This window comes from Lepisosteus oculatus, chromosome 25 (assembly GCF_040954835.1).
Source record: "Lepisosteus oculatus isolate fLepOcu1 chromosome 25, fLepOcu1.hap2, whole genome shotgun sequence".
Classification (NCBI taxonomy): domain Eukaryota; kingdom Metazoa; phylum Chordata; class Actinopteri; order Semionotiformes; family Lepisosteidae; genus Lepisosteus; species Lepisosteus oculatus.
Window position 1 is genome coordinate 2915768 of NC_090720.1, and position 12883 is coordinate 2928650.

The 12883-nt window shown below is 45.2% G+C and overlaps 1 protein-coding gene across 6 annotated transcripts in view; it reads left to right on the plus strand.

Annotated features, from left to right (window-relative positions):
• The window catches only part of mib2 (MIB E3 ubiquitin protein ligase 2), a 68883-nt gene that overhangs the window by 42417 nt on the left and 13583 nt on the right, over positions 1-12883 (plus strand). For 5 of the 6 annotated variants that reach the window (XM_069183958.1, XM_006641981.3, XM_069183956.1 and 2 more), the window contains 9 exons: positions 2609-2803; positions 3486-3628; positions 4742-4849; positions 7298-7402; positions 7642-7804; positions 8708-8841; positions 9123-9271; positions 9662-9818; positions 10870-11024. In XM_069183958.1, the coding sequence (XP_069040059.1) occupies positions 2609-2803; positions 3486-3628; positions 4742-4849; positions 7298-7402; positions 7642-7804; positions 8708-8841; positions 9123-9271; positions 9662-9818; positions 10870-11024 (1309 nt within the window). The remainder of the gene's footprint in view (positions 1-2608; positions 2804-3485; positions 3629-4741; positions 4850-7297; positions 7403-7641; positions 7805-8707; positions 8842-9122; positions 9272-9661; positions 9819-10869; positions 11025-12883) is intronic. The other variant, XM_069183957.1, reaches the window with a different exon arrangement.

Below are 12883 nucleotides of genomic sequence, written 5' to 3' on the forward strand. Positions count from 1 at the left end.
TTTTGCCGTAAATTCAGATGTAAGGGAGCACAAATTGTGTTTATTGTACACGTACAATCTGGTATGAGGAGCACTGAAGGTGGTGAATTAACAATGTGACAGTGGTATAGGAGCCCATCTTCAGTCCCTCTTATTCCTGATTATGTCCTGCCTCCTTTACCCAGAGAGAGGACCTGAAATTCAAACTGTTTTGGGGTAATGTTAACTGTCGCTTGGTGTTTTTTCTGTTGATGTGTGATGTGACCTTTTTCCCCCAACACTGGTGCCATATCTTTCCTCAAGCCTATGCAAGTGAATAAGACGTACTTTGATACCAGCCCAGTAAATGTGAACTAGAAAACGTCAGGGATTAAAAAAAATACAATTTGGGGTGGGTTAACATCTGTAAGAGGTGTTGCACTGTTTGGGTATTTTGGTGTGTGTGGGCGGTGCTTGTGAGGAGTTGTTGAGGACTGGGTTAAAGGTAAAAGCAGGAACCACAAAATCATTTGTGCTACGACCAAAATTCCCTGGGTGAAAGAACGAGTCGAAATGTCTGCTCGCTGGTTTTGGAATGAACCATTAAGCCTGTCATCTGTGTTTTTGTACTTAATGAGTAAGTCTCAAGAAGCAGAACTGCAAATTGTGTTTTTTCCTCATTACCAGTCCGTGAAATATAAGAACCATCGAAAACAAGCGGAACCTTTAGGTCTCTGTTCCTCTATAAGAGCGCAGACAGGCCTGCAGAGAAATAGGCAGGAGGCATTTCATTCGCAGTTGTTTTGCTGGAATATCTGAGTTAATTTCTGAAGAAATTCTTCCCTATTTCTGTTATGTAATAGAAATGTAAATTTTGTAGTCACACTTGAGAAGGACACTGCAAAAAGCACAAGTCTCACAACTTCTTAGGTTTTGAACTTGGAAATTAGGTTCTGGTTTTTAGTTCCACTGCTTAGGCACAAACGAAAACTTGACTCTGTCTTATGAATTTGTTTTAAGTTACCAGATACAGACAGCTTTGTAAGGGGCCTGGTCTCTCTCTTTAGCTTGTAGTCAGAGATTAAATGTTTGGAGAAGATGGGAGCTCTGGTCTTCATCATGTTGTTTAAAAAAAACCGTCAGGTGTTACACAGAATCACATTGAGTGACTCAGAATTTCTGACTTGCTGGTGAGACTTCTTTCAAAAGCTTTTGATACATTGTGGAAAATCTGAGAGATTGAGCTTGGGTTTTGGAAAGTGACTGTCAGGGATTGTCAGTATCTCCAGCCACATAGGTCGGGAAATACATGCGTAGGGTTGCAGTGCGAGATGATGTTTTCCCAGTCATCCCATGACAGATCTCCAGGTCAGCAGGTTTTAACAAACCATTCTGAGAATATCTGTGCAGAGAAAGTCTTTAATACCTATCTCAATCTTTTCACTTTCATAAAAAGTCTAAAGCAGGTACAGCAGAAAGACTGAAGTCTTTTATTGTGTCATGAGAACTCTATTGAGTTTTGAAATTGCACTCAAAAAGGATATTAGATATATATTATAAGTTAACTTTAAACAATAATATTAAGCAGAATATCACAATCAAGTATATATTGTCTTTAAATGTTTGTCAAACACCTTGATTTTTCTTTGGTTTTGATGTGTATTTATCAATGAAATGTGTTTTGAATGACATCCATCTTCCCAGTCAACCTTTCAAATTTGTCCGAGCTGTGCATATGCTGTATTTACATGATTTTTTTAGACATGTTGTGACACTTGCATCAGCCCACAGAGTTATTTCCCTCTGCTGTCCACCTCCCAGTGTTACAGTAAGAAGCAATGCTGTCAGTGCTCCTGAGGCGCTTCTACAATTTGCAGAGTTGCTGCAGTACATAAGCAGCCTTCAAAGCAGTGAGTGGGTAGGGAGCCATGAGCCTTACTCAACAGCAAACTGCACAGTGATATCCCACGCTTCCACTCACTGCTCTAGCAGAAGCCGAAGAATATTATCAGCAGCCTTGCTAACTCCAAAGGACCTGTTGTGATCTCTGGGATCTGACCACAGAAAATTAATTTCTCAGTCAGTAATGCCTGTTTCCCCTAAGAAGCTGTATTTTAATTTGGGAGAACCATTCACTTCACCCAGAGCCTGCATACTGGCCACCAGTTCTGTTGGAGGGTGTTTGACAACTTTTGAATAATTTACAGAAGGGATTTTGCAGAGTGAATTCTGGAGAGCTGGATGACATGTTTGCTGCTGTGTGCTCGCTATTAAAATCTTTAAAGGAGTTGTGTTCCCATTGCATCCTCTAATGATTCAGAACTAAATTGTTGACTGTAATACTTTTCTCTCTTCACTTTCCATTATGCTCTGGTGAGGCTTTTAATAACCCAAGCTTCTGTCTTAACATCTTGTTTTGCAGAATTGTGGAGATACCGGAGGATAAAACAACCGCTGCTTGTTTGTGTCCTTTGATGCAGTGCGTATGTGTGAAAACAGACTTGGTCTCTTGTTTTTTTTGTCTTTTTGCACAACAACCACAGCCTCTTTCGTAATGGCTCTCGGCAAAGAGAGATTGCACACTTTCTGTTCTGAGGTCTCTTCCTTCAGGGCGGATGCATAATCATCTTCCTCCTGTCTGTGTGGCCAGGGGGAGAAGGGAAAATTGGGAAGGTGGTGGATATCCGTGGATGGGACACTGAGTCGGGGCGCAGCGTGGCCAGTGTGACGTGGTCCAATGGCACCACGAACGTCTACCGAATGGGTCACAAGGGCAAGGTGGACCTCAAGTACGTCTCTGACGTTGCAGGGGGCTATTACTACAAAGATCACCTCCCCAAGTTAGGTAGGTAGGAATGCTGTTTAAGGGATACTTGTCTGTTCCTTCACTCTTTTTCAGCTTCTTCTTTATCATTACCATCATCACCATTGTCTTATCCTTGCCATGAGGTGCAGATCCACAAACATCCCGCTCCCCCTTCTTCTGACTGTATACCCAGGGCAAAGAAGCACGGGAATATAATCTCACTCAGGACATACAGCTCATCCCAACAGCGAATCAAAGCAACACAGTCAAGTTCGGTCTTAACTTTGTGACTCTGGCATTGTTTGCGTCAAATGACGTGCTTGAATTTGTGAACAAGTGAAATTTGAAAACATTTAAGTAAATGCATTTGTCAAGTAAAACGCTTTTATAAAAAAGACCGTAAAATTAAATCAACCCCCTAAAATTTCACATGGCGTTTAACGTGCTATGAAAGCTTAGCCATAAGTTACTGTAACGCAGTGTTTTATTATTTTTACAGTGCAGTCACACTGCTTTATTTGTGTGTGTGTGTGCTGAGACGTTTATGGCATGCTGAGGCAGCAGAGCAATTACGCGTGCACCTTGATCGCTGGACTTGAGCTCAGCGTCCAGGACTCGTCTCCGGGACGGCGGTCCAGCCCGGTCAGAGGCCCGGGGGAGACCGGCTGGAACGAGCTCCTGACACTTCTCCTCCTTTCCGCCATACTGGCTGTTCGCGCAGGGGAGCACGCGGAGCTCCAGAGGCAGGAGAGCGCCGACGGACACGCCTTCCAGCAGGGGGACAAGGTGAAGTGCCTGCTGGAGGTCGACATCCTGCGGCAGATGCAGGAGGGTCACGGAGGCTGGAACCCCAAGATGGCGGAGGTACGGCTTCCGCTAGCTCTCCGTCTCTCGGCGCCTTCTGTGCCTGCTCAGGTGGTTTCCAGCAGCTGCGTGTATGAAACTCCTCCACTGCACCGTGTTTCTCTTGCAAAGTGTAGGATAGCACCTGTGCTCACCTACACTAGAGCTGCCATTGCATCAGTATTCAGTAACAGTCTTTGTTCAAATTCAGGCACCACAGTGGTATGCAGCTGCTTTTTCCAAACGGTTTCAGAATTTGTTACACCGATATTTCATTAAGACACGTATTTATGTATTTTTTGGTATGGGGATGTTTCATTTAAAAGCCTTGTGAATTCTGGTGTCAGAGGTAAGAGACTATGCTTTTTGTTTTACTGTGTCCACATCTGGACATGTGGGCGATAAGACATCCCTAGAACGTAATCTCTAGAAAAACCTGTTCTGCTGTGGAAGAGCACTGAGCATGAGTCAGGGATTTGAACCTGTCTGGGGTCTTTGGTTTCAGTGCAGAGAAGGTGGTTTGCCCCTTGAAGAAAATTGAGTTATTTTTGCTTTCTAAATGCAGTGGATGCTTTTGTGTCTATTTTTCTTATTCCACCAAAACATGCATCAAGACAGCTTTACAGTTTGTGAGTGTATCACTCAGGTCAGGGCTGATGAGCACACTGCCTTTACTGTATGTCATACAGCATACTACTGTAATCATCCTTTTAATTAGTAAATTGATTAATTGCAAGAGCAGGATTGCAATGAAGGTGCGGGTTGCACTAAATGCAAACAAATGAAGTGTGTATGTTGAATGCTGCTTTACCATAGACTGGGTTAGAAAGCACAGAGCCTACTCAGGAGTTCAGCTTTCAGTTCCCAGAACTGGGTGACACACACACATACACACACGGCTGACGATCCAAATAAAGGTGCATGCAAATACACTGCTACATAAACCTGTGTATTTATGAAAAGGTCTCAAAGCATGCTTTTTGCATCATTCTGGCTGACAATAGCCAGGCTGGATGCATAAAAGTAGACATCCGTACAGTGAAATTGGTATCTGTTATTCCAGATCTGCACACCTGACGCTCAAAGCTTGCTGTGAATCAATGACTAAACGGCCTCTCCTGTTCTATGTTACAGTACATTAGCCGAATAGGAACTGTGCACAGGATCACTGACCGGGGGGATGTCAGAGTCCAGTACAGCAATAACATCCGCTGGACTTTTCACCCAGGGGCGCTCACCAAGGTAGGGAGATAAGCAGGAAAGAGAAGCTTCAGTTCAGGGGAGGTTAAGCTCCCAAGTTCTAAGCAGTCCTTGCCCATGGAGATGTAGCATTTGTGAAGTTCCAGCATTCCTGGAACTTGGTGACACGAACTGGGAAAGTGCATCAATCATGCATTAGGATGCCAGAGGCGAATTTCACCCTAAGTGACTACTTTATTTTGCTTTTAATTTCTCTTGTATTCATGCGATTGAGTCGAAGTAGTGGCTGAATTTTGATTTGTTGGTCTTGTTTGCTTATGGGGTTGTGTTTTGCTTGCTTTGGAGAGTTACAAAATCTTTACCATCGAGGTGGTCGATGTTGTATAAGTGTTTTTTTTTTCCAGTGTCATGGATGTCCCTAGGAGATGCAAAGAAAAGACTCTGTAGTGCCGAGAATGTGCTTCGTTTTTTAAAATTTGAGGTTAATGTGTACCTCCGTCCCTAACGGGGAATTCGTTTAAAGGATGAAAAAGGGTAAAGATGTCTGGTCCTCCCGGGCGCGTTTAACGTGGTAAAGTGATGCTGCCTTAATTGTTCTCGTATAGTTAAGCGTTTTAAAAAAGTACCCAGAAGCACAGCAACAAAGCAGCACCCAGACGCACTTATAAAGGCAGCTACTTCAAATGAAGTGGTGCCATTAACTGTAATTAGGAGCAGGAGGCCCGTGGTGACGAGGTGGAAATGAGAGGGGCTTTGGCAGCAAGGCCCCTGGCGACGGTGGGCTGAGAGGGAGGGTCTGTCTGCGGGGCCCCCGACCCTGACAGGCCCCTGGGGGGTGCGCGTGGTTCCCCAGAGCCAACCAAGGGAGGATGGCGTCCCCCGCTCTGATTTCACATGGTGTTTCCTCAAGGCTGCCCTCAAAAATGACCTCTACGCAAATCTGCACCTACACCCCGACCCAGTCTCAACACAACCTGTACGCTGTGAGATTCACAAAGCTGATATTTACTGTATGGTAGGGTTGCCATTCGGAAACTGCTTGTAACCAAGGCCAGTGCACGGCATTGCCTAACCTAGGTTCATGAGCACAACACCTAGATTTCTTAGCAGTGGGGAAAAAAAGTAATACGGTCTGGCCTTTTACTCTTTTTCTACTGTACATCTGGACAGGTTTATGTTTGGACAAAGCCAAAGTAAGCCAGGAGTCACTGGGTCTGATTATTGCCCTGCGTGGTAGAATTACAGCCAATAATTCAGCCAGCGAGGTGCACCCCTATGACACAAACATTGTTTCCACAAGATGTTCCCGTATTCCAAGGCAGTAACACCCCCACATACTCTTCTCAACACTTCTTCTGGTTTCGTGAACACGAGAACAAAGTCAAACATGGCCTCCCCCAGTCACCAGATCTAAACGCCATTGAACCTTTATGGAAAGGTTTGGAACGATGAGTGTGGAGTAGATTTCCATCTCCTTCGTCTCTCCGGGAACTAGAGGCTTTCCTTCTTGAGGAATGGTCCAGTATCCCAATGGAAACAGTTTAAAACTTGTATAACAGTATTCCAAGAATGATTGAGGCTGTTCAGCAACCCAACTCCCTATTAGTTAATAAATATTCATATATTGCTTGGTGTTTCCATTATTTTGTCCATCTCCTTCATATACATGGATGATACATAGGTAGGACATCCACAGAAGAAAATTATGCTTTATAGAAGCAGATGTTGGTTACAGCTGGAAGAATTCTTGCCCAAATTACACATTTCAAAATAACAGGCTGTCTGGTGGTTAAACTTGACTTAAAGAGTCCGACTTCTTTAAAAGAGAGTAACATGAAACTTTTAAAGTAGCCTTTCCTGCTTACAATACATATATAAAATATATAAAAAATTTAATTCTCCATCAAGTCAGCCAAGAAAGAGATATTAATAGCAAGACTGTTTGGAGCCTAAAAGACTAATCCGCCTATGCTGGTATTGCACAGAAGCCAGACAGACATTTTAAAGAACTTTTATTTGAGGAATGTGCAAAAAATTCAACATCAGTGGAACTAATAGTGTCTTTTTCCGTGTTGTTGTCATTTGCAGTTTTCCACTTAATCATGTCAATAATATTACCACATAAACAGGTTATGGGTTAGTGCTGTGTATTCCACTACCACAGTGTTATTTATTTTCATTCTCTGCAGTGATCTGAGAATTAAAAGGACCTCCTGTTTAAAAAGGCCTGTTTGTGTGTGTGTGGGTGTGGTGCGTGTCTGTGTTTGTGGCAGTCTGCCCTGTGATGTCAGGCGTCCCCTCCAGGGTGTAGCCTGCCTTGCTCCCGTTGCTTGCTAGGCTCCGTCTCCTCCCCACCCTGAATTGGAAGAGGCCATTAGAAGATGGATGGATGGGTTGGGGTGGGAACCCATGGCTTGCGGTGGCAAACTGGACTGTTCTCTGCCTCCTTTTGTACGTAAAGGCTGTGCTAAAACCTCTGCTTCTGCCCAGGTGCACACTTTCGGGGTGGGAGACCTGGTGCGCGTGCTGGACGACATGGACAACGTCAAGCGGCTCCAGGCTGGCCACGGCGAGTGGACGGACAGCATGGCGCCTGTGAGTGGACCCCGTGCTTCCGAGGACACAAATCCCCAGTGACAGATCGTTACCCGTCCTCCTCGAACCCAAGACCTTCTGAGTTAATTCTCCAGCTTCCTTAGTTTTTCATTCTGACTATCCCAGCTTTATGAGAGTTGTAGGTGTTGATTTGAGGAATGAGGTGGGAGCTGGTTTTAAAGCGGATTTGCTTGTTGCGTTGCGCCGCCAGGTGTTGACTTCCTGTGCCTCCTTCGCAGGCGCTGGGGCAGATGGGCAAAGTGCTGAAGGTGTACGCGGACGGTGACTTGAGGGTGGCTTTTGGAGGGCAGACCTGGACCTTCAACCCTGCGTGCCTCACCTCCCAGCCCGCGGAGGTGGACGCCAACCTCATGACCACCGAGAACCCCAACGAATCCGGAAGTAAGGACGTGGGGACGGCTCTCGGGCAGACAGCCTCCAGGCGTTGCTGTCTCTCCTTGTCCAGCCGGCCTCCTGCATGCGCCTCCTGCCTTCCCGTTTCTCCTCTCTCTCTCTCGTCACGCTTTTCCATTCAGGATGACACCATCCTTGGAAATGCGCTCGCGGAAGGATGGCTCTGAGCTTCTAGCCTGCACTGGGTTTCTAAAAAAAGCCTTTTCCGTCTCTGCGTTCAAAAGTTTTATAACGTTCTGCCGCATGTTGGAAATGCATTGTAAAACGGGGTAAATAGGAACACAACTCTTTTGAATTTTTTGTTTTTCCTGCATGAAGTCAAGATCTTTCCTGCAACTGTTGTCATTTGTCATGTAACCACAGTCCTCCGTGCTGCACCATGTCACTGCCTTCATGTTTTCAAAAGAGCTGGCTGTGTTTTTAGGTTGTATCGCAGAAACGTGTGCTTCCAAGTGTGTGTGTTGACCATAAACCTATGCATTTTGGGGCTGGTATTCAATTCACTATTGCTGTTCATTCTATGTGTTGCCTGAGTGAAATTCTCTAACTTCATGCTGCTTTTGCCTTCTCTGTACACACAGCGTTCGTTGCCGGGGGGACTTATGGCGTGCCAGCAAGGGGAATTGTGATTAATTCCTCTATTGTGCTTTTTGGGTGTGGCACAGACATTGCAAATGCTCTGCTTTTGTGTTAAACTGTACCTAATCATGGAGTAGATAGAAAGAAGGTTTGCAAAAGAATGCTGTCAATTTCTCTGCTGTATTTTTTTTTAGCCTCCGGAGCTTCTTCAATTAATACCTTTTAGCGCTGTGCCTACCCTCAGAGCCCCTGCGAAGGGTCTCTCACTGTCCTGTGCTCGGTCTCCCGCCCACTCCCCCACCCCCACTGCAGGCACCGTCATCTCTGTGCTGGAGAAGCTGCTGTCCCAGTCCACCGAGCTGGACCACCCCGGGCGGCTGGTCATCGAGGCGGCGCATGGCAGCGCCAGCAAAGTCCGAGACCTGGTGCAGAAGTACCCAGACAAAGTGAGCGCCGCCTTTTTTTTTTTTTCGCCTTTTGGTCACGGGGCTTGGTTTGCATGATAAGTGTAGGGACTCTTATCATGTACATCTTTCAGGATAATAATGTATTCTCCAACATGTTTTTTTCTTATGATGTCTTAATCTTATGTGATCTGCTGGATTCAAAACACTGAGGACTACAGTTGGATCTAGTCCCCAGATCTAGGACCTCATCGCAATGCAAGGCACACCAGAGACTGGAGCTGTGCATAACCCTGTCCTGTGCGTTTCTGTGTCCTGCACAGGTGGACATCAAGAATCAGGGCAAGACGGCTCTGCAGGTGGCTGCCCATCAGGGGCACGTGGAGGTGGTGAAAGTCCTGCTTCAGGCCAACAGCAGCATTGAGGTCAAGGACGAGGATGGGGACACAGCACTGCACTACACAGCCTTTGGGTGAGGCTGGCGTTCGGACAGGGCTGTGTGTAGAGTCTGTGGCTGGTGTTTCACATGCTACACATACCTTTTAATTTATGGGCAATCCACTTAGCAATCCATTGTCTTTTTAATTATTGATAGTGCCTTCAGCCAAACCGATCAACCAGGACTAGCGGTCTTATCAATTATAGTGTTGCATGTGACAGGTGTCGAAATTGTCAGGTGTGGTCTCTATTCTTGTCTCTTTTCTCAGCATGTGAGCAGAGATAGTTCTCTCTCCCCCTTCCCTGCTGCAGTACCTGTTGAAACCAGGCAGGCTATTTCTGCAGTGTTTTTTCATAAACCGCTCTCCCCCTCCTGTGTTTTATCAGATTTGTTTTTTGTTGTGACTGCCTCCCCCTTTCTCAGGAACCAAGCAGAGACTGCGCGGCTACTGCTGAGCAAAGGTGCCAGCGTGAACCTGCTGAACAACTCCATGTGCACAGCCCTGCACATCGCGGTCAACAAGGGCTTCACGGAGGTGGTGAGGGTGCTGTCGGAGCACAATGCGGATGTCAACCTGCAGGTGAGGGCTTCCCATTGAGCACTGAGCCCGAGCGGGCAACCTGCCTCCACTGCCAAGTGAAAACACCCTGTGTGATTTTCAGCTAACAGCACCCTTGCCCAGAAGAGTCTAAAGCTTTCTAATTGAGGGATTTCTATCCTCCTGTTTTTCACCGCTTTGGAACATTCTACATTTTTTCCTTCTCTTCCTTCAGTTATGTAACTGGACTGGGCTTTCCTGTGTAACTGGACTTCTGTATGTGCCCGTGGTTGTGTCTTTTCACCAGTCCTCGGATGAGATTTCCGACAATATTCTTTTCAACAGGACAGAGATGTGCTATATGTGTGTGTATAATCACAACAGTGGTATTGCAAATAATCATTGTTAGTAGTGATTAAAGAAACATCCCTGGCCAATGGATAACTTTTCTAAATTGGAATATAGTGGAGACATAAAGACTGCCAATTGTTTTTTAAAGAAAGGTTCATTGATGCAAATAAACTCTTGACAATGGGGTGCACAACATATCCCTTTTCATTCTTGGGCTGTAATGACCTTATTTTTGTCACTAGTTTTAATGGAAAAGCTGGGACAAAGATCCAGTTACGCAACCATCTGTAATCTCTACCCCCTTTCTGCCTGACTAATAATAAAATGCTTTGGTTTCTGTTCCGGTTTTTAAATGCACTTCAGGGAACCTTGCAAGGCCATTAGGAATAGTCAAAACAATGTATAAGAAGAAAGAAATGGGAAATAAACAGTTGAATTAATAGTGCTGTGTGCTTTGTCAACAAGAATTGAAACCGAATTGTGTAAACTGAACATTGGAGGTTGCCCAGAAACAGAAGGCAACTTCTAACCCTTTTCCACAGTGCCTCTGCTCTGACTCTTACTTTCCCGTACTGTAGGTGAAAGCGGAGTTGCTGGTTGTTTGTTTTCATTTTAAAAATTAACAGTGGCATTCTCTGCGATGATAACGGTCTTCCTTGTGCTGTAACGTTTAATCTGGGGATCCTTGTCAAGGAGTGACAAATGGTCAAGATCCGCTCTGCTCTTCTGCCCCGGCACGCAGGACTCGTACGGGGACACCCCCCTGCACGACGCCATCGCCAAGGACTTCAGGAACATCATCGAGATCCTGACGGAGGTGCCCACCATCGACTTCACCCAGCAGAACACCCGCGGCTTCAACCTGCTGCACCACGCGGCTCTGAAGGGCAACAAGCTGTAAGTACCTGCAGCTGGCCTGTGATCGCCGGGGTCGGCACGTCTCCTGTGTCCAGGGGGGGCAGAGTGCCACAGGCCTGGTCAGCACGTGCCAACTGGACACCCGCCACTCCCAGTGCAGGGCATCAGGTCCGACGCTCGGTTGTTTTTCTTAAGAAACACCGATGATCACGAACTTCTTTTGAAGTTATAGATGGTAAGAATCAACAGGAAATGACCGTGAAGAATGTCTCCATTACAATTAAGATCGCTACAAGTAAGGCTGTTGCAGTTTTTGTCCCCGTCTCCCCGGCTGTAATTGTAGTCCGACTCGCTGACGACTCGCTTCTTCTGCAAAGTGTGTTTGAAAGCATGCTCAGCCGCTAATGGGGCTGAAGCAGCTATTTCTGGTTAAAGACATGCACACCCAAATACATAATCGTATTTACGGTAGCAGTGATCTAAGTGCGAGATTATTTACATTGTAGTAGGCATTGCTGTGGTAATGGCCCATTCACTTACTAACAGCGATAACTTTAATCTCCATTATCATATTTTCAGGCAGAGTAAATGTAAGGTTCTTTAATTCACTGAAATCAGGCTTCTCCCAGCTGAGCACCTTCTCAGAATGATGCTGAGAAAACAGCTAGGGTATGTTATGGAGAAGCACAATAACTGTAGTATATGACTGATAGTGAGGTGCCTTCTGATGATCCTCAAAGGCATAGATCAAGTCAGTTCATTGGACCTCTTCAGAATCAACAGGAAAGCACAAGCCAGTGGGCACAGATGGATATGTAAGGGTAGGTGCTTTTAAAACTGATAACTAGAGTCACTCAGTGGGTTGTGTTGATGCTGGAACAAACTACCCAGCCTTTTTTGTAGAAGCCCAAACATACCCTGTCTTTGCAAGAAACAGCTGGACAAAATTATTGGATCAAGGAGCTTTTACCAAAAGCACTAGTTGGACTGAATTTACCCCCTTTTCTTTGTAATAACAAGAGATGTGTTGTGTCAGTTCTATAAAAACAAGCTGTTGATTAAACTCTTTGGTGACCCGGAGGCCTTAAGACCTATCTATGTGTCACCAATTTCTTCTGTACATTAAAATATTCCACCTGTAAACCATTACGTTTTTGTTAGTTCTGTAATAAGCCTCAGACTTGTCACTGAATTGTAAATGAGAAGCACATTTGTGCTTTCAGGGGAATGAGCAGAAAGCTGTGGGAAGCGGTGTAAAGCTACTGTTTTTAATTTAAACCAATAACACCCCGAGCCTGTGGGTGTCTGATAATAATTTTGATTCTCAGACACAATTAGGCAGTGACTGCTGAGGAGATCAGTGGAAGTTCCTGCTTAACCCCATCAGAGTCACTGATCAAGTCATTACCTAAAATATAGGCTTCTAAAAACTTAAGAAGACTTTTGCGCTATGACTGTCGACTGCATGTTGTTGATTACATTTTAGGATGATAAAATGAATTGTTGGTCTCTTTCCTTTTTGAAGTTTAGCAAAGGTCTGAGCAGAGTCAAGTTACAGCCCATGTCTACTTCCCAGAAGTTTTACCCTAAATGTAAAAATCTGCTTCTGAAGGGTTTTTAATGTCAATCACAGTATCTGCCACAAAAAGGCAAGGGTCTGAGACAGGGGAAGAGATTGGCACAGAGGGTCAGTTGAATGAGCCAGGAGCCCCATCTGTTTAACAAGAGGCTTTAAATCTGCGTTTTCGCTGCAGTTGCTTTCATCCTTGTGCCCGGAAGAATGCATTTGATTGTGCATGCAGTTCTTACCCAAATTCACAGTGTCCCCGAGTACATGTCTTATGTTCTGCATTTAAGCAGCGAATAGGCATCATAGCTGACAGTAACTGAAAAGATGT